Below are 19,440 nucleotides of genomic sequence, written 5' to 3' on the forward strand. Positions count from 1 at the left end.
GAATGAATGAATTTAAGCAGCTAAGGCCAGAAGTGCCAATGGCAGCAGTGACCATGGTGGGAAGAGGTAGAACTGGGCTCCAGAGCTAGACTGGAATTCAAATCCAGGTTCTACTACAAGTTACTCAAATGTCTTGGCTTCATTTTTCTTATTTCTAGGCAGGGGTAAATACTTATCTTAACAATTTTAATATACATTCAGTATCATTAGTATAATGATTAGCACTGGCATGGATTCTCAAGAGAGGATAGCCCTTCCCCTTCTTCAATGACATAGAGAATAAACCAGTAATAACATCAGTATCACTGTCCAGGCTTTCTCAACCAGGGCTCCTTATCTGAACAACAGAATTTACAAAATTATTCAAGTGACTGTCTCAGTTCTCCCAACAATGGTACCATTCCAGATACATTGAAGAGAAGTTAATTTATCGTATACAATGGATGTCTTAGGGCATTAGAGCTTATTTTTCTAGCAGACCCGTGGTTGAAGAAAGCCAAGAGGAAACATTCTAAAGTGTTGATTTCAAGCAAGCAACTGAAGAGCACCTAGCCACTCCACCAGACGATAGAGTTTGAATTATATGTACATACTTATTGGTACCATTCCTAAAGTTTACATTTGTTATATAGTATTCCAATGAGGTTGTTTGTTAAAACATAGGAGGTAGCAAGCAAATCAGTTTTTCTGTTTCCTTAGTTGAATTTCAGCAAGGTTATAAATATAGCCCAAGATCAAGTAACTATACACCTGGTGAAGTTAATTGAGCCACAGCCACCAACTACAAAATCAAATTATGCTTTAAATCCATTGACTCAAAGATATGTTTTGAGATTATAGTGTGTATGCTGCTATCAAGGGAGCCATGCTCATCACATAAAATCAGTGAAAAATTAAAGAAGGGTAAAAGTGTCAGAAAGGCTGTACAAATTAGGGAGCTCCTTTGGAAACAGCTGTACTTTCAGCCAAAAGCAGAGAGTTACTCTTCTGATGTTGAAAAGTGAAAAAATAGTAAATACTGGAGGTGATGAATTCTGCAATCAGACACTGACTACTAAAATTGGTTTGTCATAGGACCAAAATTTCACAATTAAAATAGTTATAATAAGAGAATTTTTAAAAGTCAAGGTCCAAATGAGAAATTTCCTGCACATATGAAAAATCAAAGCCAGGCGGTAAAATATTTTCAATAGAAGAAAGGTCTTGTTTGTGTCAACCAATTCCCGAACCCACTTCTTAGTGGAAAGAGTAAGATAATTTTATACCTAATAATTTCTAGGTAAAAGGAAAATTTGGAAATCTACTTATTAATTACAAGAGGAAGACTGTCTTTGATTCTGTTTATAGGCAGTCAGGACTGACTTGAGTCAGGTAAGACCACCATTTGGCTATGAGTGCAGTGAAAGTACTCATGTTCTTTTCACCAACGGTGCAATAAGAAAATAAATGTTCAATAAAGTACAGAATGAAATGGCTGAATATATTGGTACATAATATTGTTGGTAAAAATGAAGCAAATTGGAGAGGAAAGGTAAATGAATCTATTTCCAGTGGTTGGTTTTTTGTTGTTGTTTTTGTTGTTATTATTACTTTTTTGTAGTTCAATATACATAACAAACTTACTATTTTGAGCATTTTTAAATGTACAGTTCAGTGACATTGAGTACACTCAGTAACCACCCATCACCATTATCCATCTCCAGAACCTTTTCATCATCCCAAATTAAAACTCTGTACCCATTAAACAATACTTCCCCAGTCCCCAAACTCCTAAGTCCCTAGAAATTACTATTCTGTTTTTACTTTCTATGAATTTGGCGATTCTAGGTACCTCATGAAAGTGGAAACATACAATATTTTTTCTTTTGTGTCTGGCTTATTTCACTAAGCATAATGTCTTCAACATTAATCCATGTTGTAGCATGTATCAGAATTTTGTTTCTTTTTAATGTTGAATAATATTTCATTGTATTTATATACCACATTTTGCTTATCTATACATCTGTCAATGGACGTTTGGATTTTTTTTCACCTGTTAGCTATTGTGAGGAATACTGCCATGAACATGGGTGTACAGATGCCTGTTTGAGTCCTGCTTTCAGTTCTTTTGGTGTATACCCAGAAGTGGGATTGCAGGATCATCTGGTAATTCTGTTTAATTTTCTTAAGAACTGCTATACTGTTTTCCACAGGAACTGTACCATTTTACATTCCCACCAGCAGTGAGCAAAGGTTTTCTTTTCTCAGTGTCCTCGCCAGCACTTGTCTTTTCTTTTTTCTTTTTCTTTTTCTTTTAATGGCCGTCGTGACAGATGTGAGGTGACATCTCATTTTTGTTTTGATTTGCACTTCTTTGATGATTAGTGACATTGAACATTTTTTATATACCAGTTGATAAGAATTTTCTTGTGCCAGGCACAGAAAATAATGATTAATATATCACTGCTGCTTTCCTTCCTGTTTCCCTTCCTTCTTATCTTCCTTCTGGATTTCTATTACTGTTCTATCTGTTAGTTAAATATTGTTCTCCAGGATTCTATTCCTGGCCCATAGCTTCAGCTACTTCCCTGTATACTGGTAGGTCTTCCAAGTCATGGGCCCATATGTCCATTAACCAGTTGAACATATGTAACTAAAATACCCCATCAGTCTTTCCTTAATATCTTTCCTAACCTAGTCTCAACCCCATAGCCATTTCCTTGGTTCAGATTCATATTACCACTTACCAGTATCATTAAAGTTTATGACTCAGTGCAAAACAGAAATATGAATCATATTGCCTTGCAATTATTTATTCACATGTGTAATTTTTTTCCACTATAATGTGGTCACATTGAAAATAGAACACATACACACTTTAAATATCTCTTCTCCTTTATCTTCTCCTAACGCCTTACATAGTGTCTGCCTCATGGTAGAAAACCGGTAGATGTTTATAGAATTAATCATAAACAATAAAGGGAGATATATTGAGTTCCGCGAAGGTAGAGACGGTTTCTTATTAATCATTACTTTCTGTGTCTGGCACCAGAACATGGTTAATAAACATTTACTAAATTTAGTTAACTGACTTTTTCCATCAAAGCCTTAAAATGATTATTCTGGAACACATGTAAGACAGCTTAGACATGGAGTGAGCAAGATTAGGCTCTGGTTACATAGTCCATGTAAAAAGTAACAGGACCCTGAGTAACAAGATGAACAAGAGTGATATTACAGAATATGAACCAAAATGGCAACAGATTAGAAATGGTAGAAGAGAAGTAGAAGTCAAGGATAACAGATGTCTTAGACTCCTCAGAGTTGCTAGTCTTATTTTTAAAAAGGGAACTAAAGCAGGCAAATAAGTTACACCTTTCCCTATATACTGAAAATCAAAAAGGTAAATAATGTAAAGTGAAAATACATGTTTTATATTCTGATAATCCTCCCTAGATATCCCCTCCCCTCATTTTTCCTTTCATAATACCTCATCCAGCCAGCTTTCCTTTCATTCTGGCAATTGAGCCCAGGCATTGGGGTTTTCCCAAGAGCTTTTCACGATCGCCTGGAGCAGAGTGCCCCAGTGTGCTCCCACTTTATCTTGCCTTTCTCCTTGCAGGTTGAATGTGTCATTACAGCTCTGCAGCGCTCATTAGAGCCTGAGCTCCTTGAGGGCACAGACCATGTCTCTTAGCTCTGTTCCCAGCCCCAGAGACAGACTATCACACACGTTTTAAAATAAAAACGCTAGAGCTTAGTTAAAATCTAAATGCGTAATATATGAAAATAGCCTTCTTTGTTATCTGTGAATAATGGGAGCCTAAAAGGGTATGAAATTCTGCTTAGATTTTATCAAATTTTCCTTCCTATGTCAGAAGTCAAAGAAATATAAGCTTTCTATTGTAAGGGGTCCTGTAATGGACCTGAAAAACAAGAATTCATCTTCACAGTGCTGGCCTGAAAAGTTCTCTCATCAAGAGAACTGAGTACAAGTTGCCCTGTGGCATGATGATCTTGACTGCCGAGGTGAAAGACAGTTTGAGTTTCTCTGGAGGGGAGAAAAGAAACAGTTACCTGAATGCACCCCAAGCTCTTTGTGTTGCCTGTGAGAGCTGAGAAAATTACCCTTTGAGATTTGGACTTCAGAATGCTGTGTAAAGGGTCATAGAATGAGAGGAGAACATGCAATTGGAAAACAAATTTCTGACTTAATGTATAGGATAGTTTCTCAATGGACTTTTTAAAAGTTCCCTTAAAAAAGGAAAAGGAGAAAGTATTTGTCGTTTTCTTGGTTTTGAGTACAAAAGAGTCTCTTCCATTTACCAGTTGTTTTGTAGTACCCCAAGGATGCAGGTTTGAATTCTTACATTCTTTACTGAAAGATTAAAGCAAGCCACCTATTCCTCTTTAATTACCTTTTTGTGTATGTGATATTTTACATAAGTTATTTATTTTGTGTTCCTACAAGAGCAATTTGGTCTCATCTGTAATTTTCTACGAATAGAGCATAATCCAGAAACAAAAGATTTGTCTACCTGAGTCTAAAGGGCAGGACTGGGTGGAGAACGATAGAAGATGAAGTTGCTTAGGATGGGTAGCCTATTGTGATCAGCAAAGGGCTCTTCACACATTGTGTGGCATACTTGGATTCATGTTTGAGATAAAATGAATCATTGGATCATTTTTTAAAGCTATTCTAAGTAAGCAGTTTGGAAGATAAGAATAAAACCAGTCCTTGAAGTCATCCAGGATGATTGTAAGACTAGAGAGAAAGATCATACCCAGTGTAGAAGGTTTCATAAATACAAGGGACTGAACAATTTTGATAGATGACATGAGGGACAGGTGTAGGGACACGGGTTTAGGAGGTTAGTCTTAGCAAAGTCTTGGTGAGCCAATTACATTCTGACCTCATCTCTCAACCCTGTGGTAAGTGGGATATGAAAGAATAAGCAATCTCCACTTAAGAGGAACACAGGGCAGATGGTATCTTTGTGGAAGAGCCAAGTTTCAGTTACCGATGTACAGGGCGCATTACACGAAGAGGTCATTAACATGGAACAGGGTTTAAAAAATTGCATGTCAGTTAATATTTTTCAAAGCCTTTTGCTTGTATCTCTTACTGTACAGTTTTGCCTTTTTATTATACCTCCCTCTGAGGTTTACTCATTGAAGAAATGTCTATACGCACGCATTATACATCAGGCACGGTGCTGGATGTCAGTGTGTAGAGCGATGAGTGTGTACATTCCCACAATAGGGAAAGGATGTGTAGTAATCATGTTAAGTATGTGTTAGAATTGTGTGGAGTATTTGGGAATAGGTAGATGTCCTGGGTTTTGGGGGGAAGTTTTAGAGCCTTTGCAAATAGAAGTAAACCTGTTCATTGCATTAAAAAAAGAAAATTGGTCCAAATGGCAATCTGTTCTGTAGATGTCAAGAATTTCCTGTCATAGTCTCAAATTATAATAGGATATATAAGCATGACAAGATCCCTACAATGGCAAGGAGTCTCAGCCTCCAGACCATTCTAATTCAGGACCTTTTTTGCTCAGTAGTTGTTTTTTTCACTTAGTTGGCATATTCTTAGTGAGTGTGTCAGCATCGTACTGCATGCTATGAATATAACAGAAAACAAGAGAAATGGAGGTCTTTGGTCTCATGGAGTTTATAATTTATAAAAATAGTCGTTAGAGAGAACTGTGCCAGGCACTACGCTAGGTACTTACATATATTGCCTCTGCCCTCTGACAACCCAGCTAAGTACAGGATAATACCCAATTTTCTAAATGAATAAATCAGGGTCAGGGAGTTTGGAATTAGCCAGCCCAGCATTCCCAGTACAATGCAGGTATGAAGCACATGCGACACACCGTGTCACCTTGATGCCTTCAAACACATGCCGAAGGCTACTGTGTCAGGCAGAGATTCTTGTTAGCTGTTGATGTGGGAGGAGAAAAGAAATGAAGCACAATTTTCAGGGAGAACATATTAATTGTTTGTTTGTTTTTTAAATACTCTCCACCCGAAGTTTAAATTCTTATATATGATATAAAAAATACGAAATTTTACCAGAAGTGTTTATGAAACAATTTGATCTTTTGCAAATTGATGTGCATTGCCAAGTTCACCATAAGTGAAATTCATGAATGTATATACATGGGTCTATATTTAAACTGGCCATTCTATCCCACTGATGTATTCAGCCATTCCTGTGTTCACACCATACGATAGTAATTATTACAGCTTTACAGTTAGGTGTCTGTTAGGACTACGACTACCTTCACCGCTCTCTTATTTCAAATACATTTCTTATTACTTTTATAAATATTCTCTTCCATATGACCTTTAAAATACATTTGTGTGGTTTGTAGTGCCCACTTTTATACAATGCAATGATTTTTTAGAAATACATGTAACATACTATAGATGACTGTATTTTTCATTACAAAAGACAGAAGGGGGCATAAATTATATTATGGTAAATTTCACACATTTTTATCTCAACTAGACAATAGTGATTCTAAATATAGTTGATAAATTAAGGATATATCTTGTAATACCTACAACCACCACTACGAAAATTTTAGCTACAAAAGCAAATAGAGAATAAGAGAATCCAGGACAAAAGTAGAGCAGGCACTGCAGGGGACAGGAAGGGTAATTTGGACCCAAGAGGTACTGGAGTTCTTTTCAGGGGAAGGTAAATGTGCTGGAATAAAGACAGTGGTAATGGCTATACAACATAATAAATATACTAAGAAACAGCGACATGTACACTTTAAAATGGTGATTTTTAAGCTGAGTAAAGTACATCTTAATTAAAACTATGATACATCAAGAAAAAAAAACCCTGCAAGTTTTATAAGAAAACAAAACAGTGGAGCTAGGACATTAAAATTAGTGGGTTAAAGGAAAAGGGAGAAAATAAGAGAGGAAAAAAATAGCATGATGGTAGACTTAAATCCAACCATACCAATTATGCCACATTTAAGTGGACTACATACACATTCCAATTAAAAACAGAAAATGTCTAAATTTGGGGGGGAAAAACAAGCCTTAGTAATATGCTGTTTCAAAGAAAAATGCTATAAATAAGCAGGTTGGAAGCAAAAGAATGCAAAAGAGATGTAAGTTGAAAACATAGAGCATAAGGAAAAATGAAAGGCAACTTATAAGACTGTTGCACGCAAGTCGTACTGAGGACTAATAAAAAATATGATGTAGAAGTAAAAAAAAAAAAAAAAAAAAAGGATGTCGCTGGATGATGCTTCATTATCAAAGACCTTAAGATTTCAAGACCAGCACTTTCATGGCACATGGAGCCATGACAGAACATATTAATTGTATCACAAAATTAACACTAAAACTCCAGTAGGAAAATAAGTAAGGAAAAGAGCACTTCACAGTAAATAAAATTCAAAGAGATGAAAATTGAAATAAGATACCATGGTCACCTTCCAAATAACACGTTTTTGATGGTAATACTTAACATGTGGGTGAGGTGATCTCTCAAGTATTGCTGTTAGAAGCATGTATTTTAAACATCCATTCTGGAAAACAGTATTTTTCAAGAACCTTAAAATGTTTATACCATTTAACCATGGAATTGCATGTCTAGGTATCCTAAAGAAAACTAGAAATTTAGATCACATTATTTTCAAAAATGTTTGTCACATTGTTTATATTCGGGAAAATTTGAAAATAAATTACGACCAATGTAGATGATGATGCAATATTATGATTAAAAAGTGTTATTTGTAGATCACTTGATAATGTAGAAAATATTTTCAAGAAATATTAAATTTGAAATACCAGTGGAAAATGTGTATGTAATATCACAATTGCGTTAAAGACATGTGTGCACATATAAATACATTAATTCAGAATACATTAATAAACTGGAAAGAATAAAAATATTGAGTGACTATTTCTAGGTAGTTATATAGAAGATCTGTATTTGTAATTTCATATATTTTTAAATTCTCTAAAATGAGCTATTACATGTATGATTTTTTTATAAAGAAAACTTTTTTTTTTTTTTACCTTCCTTGTTTGACACCTACATGTGGAATAGAAATTGAGGTACAATAGAAATTGTCAAGAGGTGATTCCAACCCAGTTTTTAGGACTGTTCTTAAGTGAAAACACCGCTTTCCCCTAATTAAACAATAATAAAAGCAAGAAGCATATTAGTTGTTTGAGTCGTTTCATATTTTAAGGTTAATGTGAGACATCAAATTTATATAATTTTTAAGTTCTAGGTGTATTTCAGTCATTTGGTTTCAAGACACTGATATAATGATAGTACTTATTTCTTTCCAGGTTTTACAACTGCCTACAACATGCTTTGGAAAGACAAACTATTACTAAGTCACATCACAAAGAGAACGTCAACGAGGAAAATAATTCATATTCTCATAAGAAAAAAAGAAACCAAGAAAAAGCACATGACACATGTATTACTAAAGAAAATGATAAAGAACTTGAAAATGATGATGATCCAGGAATCAGTGCTACTGTCTTCCCTGAAGATTACTAAGATTTGGTTCTAAAGTGTCTTTGGTAGAATAGTTTCTACTAATTATTATAAAGCTGCTCTTTATAAGAGTATTTTTGTTGAGTGTATCAGACATTCAGAAAAGCAAGATTTAATTTATCTCTATATTTTAGAGACACCCATCTTATAAACAAATACCTTTTTAAAATAGCTGTATATAATGTTTGTTCAGTACGATCCTTAAATCATAGAAATTTGTTACAAAAATAACGTTATGATTTTTTAAAGTTTTAATTTCTGTTGCAAAGCAGGAGAACTGTACTACCCCTTCAAGAGAACCTGAACATTAGGAATATTTGAATAAAAGTCATAGCAACATTTTACTTATTTTTAACTTTGAAAACTTCAGCCTTTAAAGGCATGTCAGAGTTTGCCTGTTGCCCTGGAGTCCAATGACAATTATTTTTTTCTCTTTTAACCTTGTGAATAAAAAAACTGATGCCCTTTTTGTTCACTATAAAATATTTGAACTGTCTTTTCTCTTTATTTTCATAAACCAGAGGTTGTCGCTGGCACAGTCTCCATAACAGTGAGCATAGTTTCTCATTAAGTCTGTTCAGAAATGATAAGACACCAGGATCTTAATGGAACAAATGTGGTGTGGAAAATTGCAAGGAATCAGAAGGCTTGGGTTTGAGTTTTGACTGCTACACAGGTGTTGGAGGTCCTTGGGCAAGTCACTTATTTTCTGAGGGCTTCCATTCTATATAATAATTGCATATTGACTGTAGGAGTTGTGACAGGACCAAGTTAAATAAAAATGTGGAAGCAGTAGAAAACAGGGCATTTTGCATGCATGTTACTGTTTTTCCCATTTATTTTCATTTTTTAAGTTGTATTTTATTGATTATACTATTATAGGTGTCCCCATTTTTCCCTCTGCCTTCCTCCACCCAGCAACCCCCTTCCCTCAGGCAATCCCCACATCTTTGTTCTTGTCCATCGATATGTTTGTAAATTCTTTGGCAACTCCATTTCCTATACTGTATATTCCATGGCTTTTCTGTAACTACCAATTTGTACTTCACCCCCTCACCTCTTCATTTATTCCCCCCAAAGCCCCCTCCCATCTGGCAACCATCAAAACATTCTCTGTACTCATGATTTTGTCTGTCCTCCATCTAAACCAGAAATTCTTGAACCTGTTTTCATTTTAAAAGGAGATGCTTTCATACTGTATTTTCAGAATATATCAAATTATAAAAATATTTAAAGGGAAATTACTAGTCAAGAACTAAAATTATAAGAAAGAATACCAGGATGTCAAGAAACATAAGGTAGTAAACATTGAGTTGTGATTTGTTCATTTCCTAATATTTGTATAATGTTCTTAATTATATAAATTAGATTTGCATCTCAGTGTTGCTTTCTGACGTATTTTGTACTCTCATTTTAAAAATAGATTGACTTCATAGACACCTGTTGTCTCCCTGAGTAAAATCATGAGGGAGAGTGTTCAGATAGCTCTAAAGTTATTGTGAAATTCCTTTACTCTCTTTTCTGTGATAGTTCTGAACTCTTTTTTGCCTTTAAAACAAGATACTAATATTTACTTTCCCAATTTGTTTTAGTATTACTACAACATTTAGAAATACTTCTCTGTTTCCTTGTTCCAGAAAGACCGTTCTCTGAGTCTTTGACCTCCTCCCCATATTGCAGCTTTGGTGCTGTTGACCACTCTAGAATCCATTAATCTGCCCTTTGGTGGGCATCCTGAAAGCTTGCTTCAAAGTCATTTTCCTGTTTACGGCGAGTCTGTGATTTTTTTTTTTCTCCCCAACCCTTTAACAGCTTTCAACATCAATTGCACTTTAGAATCATCTGTTCATTATGAGCAAATACAGGAAGAACCTGAGAATCTTCCAGGGCAGTTGGCATGTGGTTTGTTGTTGTTGTTTTTGAGCTCCCAAGTATATACTCTGGTTTCTCTTCAAATTGCATAAATCTTTCACCTTTTAAAAGCTCCCAAGAGGTTTAATTGTAAACTAAAGGCTAGTAACCCTGTGAGTGTTCCCAAGTTTCTGTTCTAGCCATCTCATCCATTCCAGTAGCCTTAACTTTTGAAAGTGACTCCCACCTCTCCTTCCCTGACCTAACTCTTATGCTCCAGCTAACTGGTGGGCCTCGTTAGTAGAGCTATTACTCTCTAAAAGTTTCCTTTTGTTAGACCGTTCCTTCCCTGGTTCTTTGACTTTTGAGAGCACGGTTTTGTTGATTTTTTTTTTTTTTTTTTTTTTTTTTTTTTTGTCTTTGTCTGAGCCCATTGGCAATTCTGGATTGCCAGTGTATACAGTGCCCAGTCTGGGATATGCAAGGTCAAAGGAGATCCCAGGGAAGTCCCCACTGTTTTGCTCTTTAGGTTCTGAGAGCCCTACCTGGTCCTCCTCCCTCTCTTCAGCTCTCAGTCATCTTATGTTCTTTACATAATGTTGAGCTTTTAGTTGCACTTAGTGGGAAGGAACAGGAGAAAGTATATATACTCCATCTTCTCAGAATTGAAGTCTGTATTTCTTAATTATTGATAATGTCACATGTTGAGGTATGGTTGAGGACACTTTGGAACCCATCCAAGTTGCTCCCGTCTCGCAGCTTGCATGCCCAGTGGTAAAGCGTTGTAGTCCATGGTGGAGGTCAACAGGTGTTTCCTAAACAAGCTGTGCACCAGAATTACCCAGGGTAGGACAGAACATGGGAGCTACATTCTAAAACACTAACTCCTGCGTCCTCCCCTATATCTCTCAAGCTGGAATCTTCAGTCTTCAGCTCTAAGAATCTACTTTTTTAAACTCATCCAAGTGATTCTGATTAAATTTGATCTCCCGTTTAGAATCCATTGGTGATAGAGTTAATCCTGAAGACATTGAAGAGGAATTAAAGATTTTTTAATGCAAAAGGAACATGATTAGATGTTGCAATATACCTATGTCAGAAACTATATAGTCACCCGTGAAGTCACTGTCTCTATCCTTAGGTCTAAGGCTGTTGTCAAGAGGAATGGCAACAGGTACAGCTGTGTAAGTTGGACTGCACTCAACTCCAGGAGGGGCCATTCCCCATTAATGACAGTAGGAATGACACTCTGTGAACTTGTGCAGTGCACATTCTCATACACTGGAATACACAGTAGTCCTGCCAGAAGGGAATTTGGCCAGGAAAGAAATCTTAGAGTCTTAGAATGTCTGGAATATTTCTTCTAATTTAATGAATAGAATGTGGAAAAATTTGCAACGCAGGTACATGGAAAGTAGAGAAATGATTTAAAAATAAGCCTTACATCTATAGGAACTATGGGAAAAGTGGTAGGGTGGGGCTGGGGAAGAGTGTCCTATGGGGGAATGACTTTGCATTTTGCTGTTTAGAAATATCCTGAAAGGGTTCATAATTCATTGATTTTCCTTCACTCACTTAAATTGATTCCTGAGGAACGAACCTACGAGTTCCCAAGTTCTATAGCCTGAGTATACCCATGAGAATCTGGAAGAGAGGAACTGCCTCCTAATCCCTTTAGGGTAACAGAACCACCCCGGACCTCTTAGTAGAGAAGGGATACCAGGTGCTGACCATCACACCAAGAAGATATTGAACTCCACTCATTCCTTAGCATCCCTAAGTATATTTTATTTATATATTCAATCCCCAAGCCTGATCAAAAATATTTATAACTGAAAGTGGGAAATTTAGGAATAGTTTAATATATAAGATTACTTATTGAGAAATACCTTGTGGTTTATTTTCATTGTTGTTGGTCTACCCAAAATAAATAAATTTTTTTCTTCCCCTGGAGGCAGGCATTTTTGTTCCTAAGGCCTGGCTTCTCCATTTCTCTGTATCACCTGTGAGTTAACAATAGTTGACTCTTGAACAATGCAAGAGTTTTCGGGCCGCCAACCCTCTGCACAGTTGAAAATTAGGACATAATTTTTGACTCCCTCAAAACATAAACACTAATAGCCTATGGTTGCCTGGAAACCTCACCAGTAACATAAACAGTAGAGCAACACATATTTTCTATACTGTATTCTTATAATAAAGCAAGCTAGAGAAAAGAAAATGTTATTAAGAAAATTATTAAGAGAAAATACATTTACAATATTTATTGAAAAAAACCCACATATAAGTGGATCCATGTTTTTCAAGGGTCAGTCAGCTGTACTTGTGTGTTCTAGAGGAGGAAAGAAAAATTTGTCAGATTGTTGAGAAACGGGGAGGAAAACTAAGACATGCTTTTGTTTTTGAAATTCAGAGCCAAGGTCATAAACTGGTGGCCAAGGAATGGGCAAGCAGCTGTTTTGTTTGGCCCACACAGAGGGTATTTTTCGTAATTGAGCCAATATTTTAAAATACGATGATTTCATTTTTTAAAAAGTACATCTGTAGCATTCCTTTAAAAATTGCAAGATCTGGCTACCCTAGGCCTGCATTCCCACATGACAACACTTAGCGGAGCCAAGTACTGACTGCCCCTGGGGCGGTGGCTTGTTTTCCTGACTTAACTGCTACAATCATTCCCCCTTCAATACCTGGTCCTGCGGGCACCAGCATTAGCAGCCCCTGCTTAGAACTTTGGCGAGAGCTAAACTATGATATGACTATATTATACAAGTAACAGATTTGAGCAAGATTGTCTACATAATTTTCAAAGGCCAGTGCAAAATGAAAATGTGGAACCCCTTGTTAAAAATCACTTAAGAATTACAAAACGGAAACAATTGAGCATTAAGTCAAGTGGAGGGAGAGGGGGCACTTCAAAGTATGAGGCCCTGTGCAGCTACACAGGTTATACACCCATGAAGCGGCTCCGGGTTGGAGGCTTGTTTCTTCGAGAAGAGGGTATGGGTGCCAGGGTTTTAACCCACTCCCCCCCCCCCCATTGAGAAAGGGGCAGAGCGCCGCAGGTTCTGTGATGTGCCTGGTCTTGGTGCTTGATTGCATGCACCATCCCTGAGGTAGCTGAACCATGGGTAGCTATTTAAGAGCCTGCAAGGACTGAGTGCTCATCAATGATGTTTTGGAAGCTACGGCAAAGGTCTCAGTGGCTAAACTCAGAACAAAGGAGATGGAGTCTTCTTCAGAACCACTGGGGCTCAAACAGAGCAATGGTAGTAATGACCACCATGTTTTGAAAAGGACTTTTTCCGTTTTGACAGGAGTTAAATTTCCTGGGTTAAGTATTGAAGAACCGTGAAAAAAGACTGCAGTCGTCTTTTACGGGTGAGACTTTAAGTTAGTTGAAGGTGGGGGAATAAATCTAACAATACCCTACAATGCTTATTGTAAGAAATATGTTTTGGTTAGGAAATTTGGCATTTAAAAATGGGCTTTGACCCTCAAGCCTCTCCTTCCTCTGCTTTAATGTACAGCTCTAAACATGTAAGCTTGTCTTAATGAAAAAGAATTTTAATGCTTATAAATGCTTATGTTCTTAAACTCAACAATTTAGTGTCTTGGATTTTTATGCACACAGTTCCTGCTAAGCATTTATTTCTCAGCCCTTTCTCTTTTTGTTTTAAAATGGTTCAGTTTCAACTTTAACCCATTGTACATGTTACCATTCATTTATTTAATTTAATATATTATTTTAGAGCGGTTTTAGGTTTATAGAAAAATTGAGAAGTACAGAGAGTTCCCATATACTCCCCTTAAAGGTTTTCTATATATAATGTGTCAACTGAAAATACTGACAGTTTTACTTCTTTTTTTCCTTCCCAATTTGAATGCATTTTTTTTTTCTTGCCTAATTGCTCTGGCTAGGACTTCCAATACCATGTTAAATAAAAGTGGTGTGAGTGGACATCTTTTTCTTGTTCCTGATCTTAGAGGAAAAGATTTTAGCTTTTCACTGTCTACCATTATGTCAGCTATGGACTTGTCATAAATGACCTTTATTGTGTTAGATATATTTTCTTTATACCCACTTTGTTGAGAGTTTGTATCTCATATGAATGTTGAATTTTGTCTAATGCTGTTTCTGTATTTGTTGAGATGATCATATGATTTTTATTTATCATTCATTTAGTTTATGTCATTCATCCTATTGATAGGTTTGCAGATGCAAACCAAATTGGTTTGTATCCCTGAAATAAATCCCACTTGATCATGGTGTGTGATCCTTTTTAAACTATTACAATTCATAAATGTATAGTATGTATGAGAGTTCAAGATCATTATCTAATTTATTATTTTACAAACAAATTACAAACTCCTAATCAAATTCTATTACTATTCATTTCTTGGAAAAATATTTATAATATGGTCAATAAAATTGGTGGTGAAAAAAAGTTCAGGGGGCACCGTGTGCACAATACCATGCTTTATAACTGACAAAATATCCAAATTTCCAGACCCAGCATTCAAGATTCCAAGATATACTTTGTGACTAAAGGTGATAAATTCTTGTGTTTTTTTTTTTTTTTTTTTTTACAGCAAGCTTTTTATTTTGAAATTATTTCAAATCTATGGACAAGTAATATGTTTATAAACATTTTTTTTCCTGAAAATGTTAAAGGTACTATGCTTTTTGCTCTTAAATATGTCAGTGTATCTTTTTTTTAGACCAAGGCTGGTCTAAACACAATTATAAAAATCAGGAAATTCAACATTTATACAACACAATTACATAGTCTACAAATCTTATTCAAATTTCATCAATTTTCCCAAAGATATTGTTTTTAGTAAATCATTTTTCTGGTCCAGGATCCAATTTAAGAACATGAATTGCATTTATTTTTTATTATTCTTTAGTCTCATTTAATAGTTAATAATGTTATAAGCTTTATCTTTTGTAACATTGACATTATGAGAAATACATGAACTTTTTTAATAGCAATCAACTTATATTTTTCTTGAATGTATTCATAATTATATTCAGGTTATGCATTTTTGTCAAGAACACTACATAAGTGTTGTATTCTTGTCAATCACTTTGAGAGGCACATGATTTCAGTTTATCCCATCATTGGTGACACTAGCTTTGATCATTTGGTCCATGTGGTATCTGACAAGTTTCTCCACTCTAAAGGTAATATTATTTCTTTTTGTATTAATAAGAAATTTGTAGGATGCTATACTTTGAGACTATGTTAATAACATGTTCCTTATCAAATTTTATACACTGATTTTAGCATCTATTGACAATTCTTGTCTGAATCAGCTATTACTATGATGACTTTGATTGCAAAATACTAATTGGCTATTTTCATTATTTCTTCTGCATTTTTAAATTGATATTCTATTTTTAGAGAAAGTTTCCCCCTCACCATTTATGTGTGTGATCAGTATGGGCTCACGGGTTCTCATTTTATTCAGTGGGTTATAATCCATTGCTATCATTCTTTATTTTAATGCTTATATTTTCCCAGACTTGTACAGTAGGAGTCACTTCATGTTGGCTCCTGTCTTCTCTTCATACCTGCTTCAGATTTTGAGCATTTCCAAATTATTTCACACAAGATGTTCCAGGTTTGTCCCAGCGTAGAATCCATCAAAGTGCTTTGGTTCCTTTTATTCAGAAACTACGTTCTGAACACTAGGTGTGTTCATGGCAGCAAGATTTTTTTATTAACAATTATGAGTGATTCATCAGTGTATGATAATCAGTACGTGATAATTATTAAAAGGTTAGATTTTGCAGTTTACATCATCCATGCAATGTGTTGACAGAAATAACACCTAAGGTTAAGTCTACTAAGTTCATTTCTCTGTGATGTAGCAGCAGGAATGTTCATATTGTTACTCAGAAATGCTGCCTCATTACATTCATTTAATGAATTCCTTTGTCCCTCAGCTTTTCATGACTTAATACTATTCTTACCTATTTTCCGGGATACGATAAGACTTAAATAAACTGTTCTCAACCCCTTGGAGAAAAGCACTATGCAGAAATCAAGAAATTCTGACTAATTTTATTTTACTTAACAATTGCCAATAACTTATTTAAACCACCTGTTAATCTTAGAGCTAATCTGTACTGATACTTTAAAATGAGGTAAAAGCAAAATAGCAAGTCACATGAACTAGCCAATATTTCCCACAGCAACAGGCATGTAGTCAAATTGAACTTCAATTCATTAGTTCTATAAAGGGAGCAAAGAAAGAAACAATGCCCAAACTCATTGTCTAGAGTTTTCACCAGCAGCCACCAGGTGGCAGAGAACTACGCACAGCAGACCCAGCACAGCAGTTTGAGCCTCATTGAAGTCTGAGGTGGTAAGTGTGAGCTTTGGATGAATTTATTTTCTTTACATAACCAATTCCAGAGTATTTTGGTATTTTTATTTTTAACTACTATTCAGAAGTAAAAATTCTACCACTTATTCTTCTATGAAATGGAGTCATGTTATATCAAATTATATTTTAGTCACTTGGCATTTTATTAACAAAAGCTATATATCGAGAAGTTTTCACCTTTGTTGTTCCAGTATGCCATGAAGATCACAGTATATCTAAGGTGTGAAATAAAATAAATATTAAGAACAAGCTTAACTTCAAATTTTTAGTAAGCTTGAGTCAAAAATCTGTGTATAATTAGAATGATCAGAACTAAATATTTTCACAAATAAGATGTATGTATAAGGAATTCATAATAAAAATCATTTTTTTTACAAGTTCAAAACACAGATCTATATATTGACTTCTGTATAGGCCCCTAAGGAAATTGCTGTCTCCCTCTGTATAGCTGTGTGAAATCTACAGGTGTGCCAGAAAAAGAATGGGATAGGTAGGTAATTGTAGTTAAATTGATCAGGATTATAGAGTTCCATGTCAATTTTTTTTCTTTTAAGTTGCTAATGTTACTGTTCCTCATGCAGTCCTATTTGTTCTTTATGTTAAATATAATGTTCAATATTTAGACAAGTCATTACAAAATTTAAAGATCTACATTCAGTCACCGAGTCTATATATAATCCATTGCTATTGGTTCAAAACAGTCATTCTAATATTGACGTCCACTGACTCAGAGGACAATGTATTCTTGATTTGGTACAACCGTTGACAGATTATTTTTGATCCCTTGATTTTGAGGGACTTCTGTGACACTGAATTTTCTTTATGATTGTGTATACAAAATGTAAATAGCACACTTTCTGTTTTGAGAGCCATGCCGAGGAATTCAAAATACAGCATGCCTGGGGCCTTAAGACTACAATTGTGGTTTGGTGGCAGAAAAGTTGAAATGCATTAAGAAAATATGGAAAAGAAGCCTGGTAGGAAATAGTGTCCCTTGAAACAAAGATAAAGATCATCAAATGCCGAGAAACTTCAGCAATTTGTTTTGCTGCTACTGCTATCCTGTGTTAGATGCAGTTCCAGTGACTTCCGGCTTATCCTGAGACTCTCTAGTTTACACTTTGCACTTGAAAATACAAAGAAACATTTTTCTTATATACTACATTTGTGTTTTCAGTTACAAACTCCTGGAGGTACTTGGCATGCTTTCCTCTGTGAACTTACGTGTTCCTGCTTTCTTGCTTGGGTGTCCTTTTTGGACCCTAATCTCAACTGTTTCCCCAGACTTCTCTATAATATATTCTAAGCAAATCGGTCTTCTAAATGGTAAAGTATTATTTGTGAGGACATTCTTTCACTCAAGGAATAAAGAATAGTTTCTTAAAAGGGTTACATTTTGTCAGCCGTATCTGTAGTCATTTCTTTTTTCCGCCTTTCCATATTTTTAAAACTAAAAAGCTATGTATGATATCTTAACTCTTGGCTGGTCAGGCAGTGGGCTGCTGCCCTGTTGATGCTGAGCAGTCTAATATAGAAATGGGCCTATAGCTTTCATCAGTTCCAGTATCATGCCTTGTTTCTATGGAAAATACATGATCCAATTTAATTACATAATCTGACATTCTCTCAGACAGGCTTCCAACAGGGCCAAACAATTCTGAAGCGGGTTTTCCTTTATTCTTTTTTTTTTTAAGAAGGCTAATCAGAAGGGATTTGTGATATTGAAATCACTGAAGTAATTATGAATGATTTTGTGCAATTCAAAATGAAAAATTTCTTCCTAAAGCCCCAAATCTTTGAGCCTATTTTGTTTTAAAATAATGGAAGTTTGTTGCTTTACTTACCTATCATAGTAGCGTTGTATATGGATATTTCAAATGCCAAAAGTGAATATATGTTCCTGTAAAGAAAGATGAATAGACTACAAGTGACAATAAGACCTGACACATAAATATACCTTTAGGAGCAGAAATTTTCACATAATGAAAGACAGGGGAATTTATTTCATGAAAATAATATTAATAATGAGTTTCAACCCTGAGATTTTTCATTGTTTCTTTACAATCAGAGAAGAAAAACTTTTCCAGAAAACTTTCCATAGTCTGTTGACATGAACATTATTTTTTGCTATTAAAGTAGAAACTAGTAATTACATTTTTTAAATGATACTCTGATAATTACATATTTTAAATATGAATCCTGATGTTTAATTAGGTCATATGACTGTAATATCAGCTCACATTAACAGCAGATTACCAGAAATAAAAGAAGAAAAGGCTGTTATAATTGGGATACTTAAATAGAATAAACCATCATGCAGTACAATATTCTTTAAATATTTAATGTTTACTAACGTTATTGAGTAATGAAGTTTATTATCATGGCGTATTCTTCTTACATAATTACTCTGCTTGCAATAAGCACATAGGAAGAAGCATGGTGTTTTTTTTTTTTCCAGGAAAGCTTTCAAATTAACTTCAGAATAGAATTCAAACCATATATTTAAAGTGGTTTTGTATATGTTTAACATGCATATATGTTAAAATTTTTTCTGAAATTACTTACACTGTAATTTTTATTTTTAACTTATATCCTAAATCTGTATTTTATTAGCTCTTACTTTCACTCTGTTTTCTAATTTTCACTAATAAATAATGCAGTGCAAAATAAAC

The 19,440-nt window shown here is 35.0% G+C and overlaps 1 protein-coding gene across 8 annotated transcripts in view; it reads left to right on the plus strand.

The window, feature by feature from the left end:
• The window catches only part of LOC150002045 (tRNA wybutosine-synthesizing protein 3 homolog), a 272,954-nt gene that overhangs the window by 9,701 nt on the left and 243,813 nt on the right, over positions 1 to 19,440 (plus strand). For 2 of the 8 annotated variants that reach the window (XR_016513123.1, XM_090287457.1), the window contains one exon: positions 8,308 to 8,860. The exons of 3 other annotated variants lie outside the window; for them this stretch is intronic. Coding sequence is in view for 1 of the 5 variants with exons in the window: in XM_090287457.1 (XP_090143583.1) it covers positions 8,308 to 8,355 (48 nt within the window). In the remaining 4 variants the exon portion in view is untranslated. Of the gene's footprint in view, positions 1 to 2,039; positions 2,146 to 3,857; positions 4,194 to 8,307; positions 8,861 to 13,689; positions 14,643 to 19,440 lie in introns of those variants that run through there. 3 more of the 8 variants (XR_016513126.1, XR_016513122.1, XR_016513124.1) reach the window with 3 other exon arrangements.

This window comes from Furipterus horrens, unplaced genomic scaffold, assembly GCF_987537825.1.
Source record: "Furipterus horrens unplaced genomic scaffold, mFurHor1.1.pri manual_scaffold_9, whole genome shotgun sequence".
In the NCBI taxonomy this organism is placed as follows: domain Eukaryota; kingdom Metazoa; phylum Chordata; class Mammalia; order Chiroptera; family Furipteridae; genus Furipterus; species Furipterus horrens.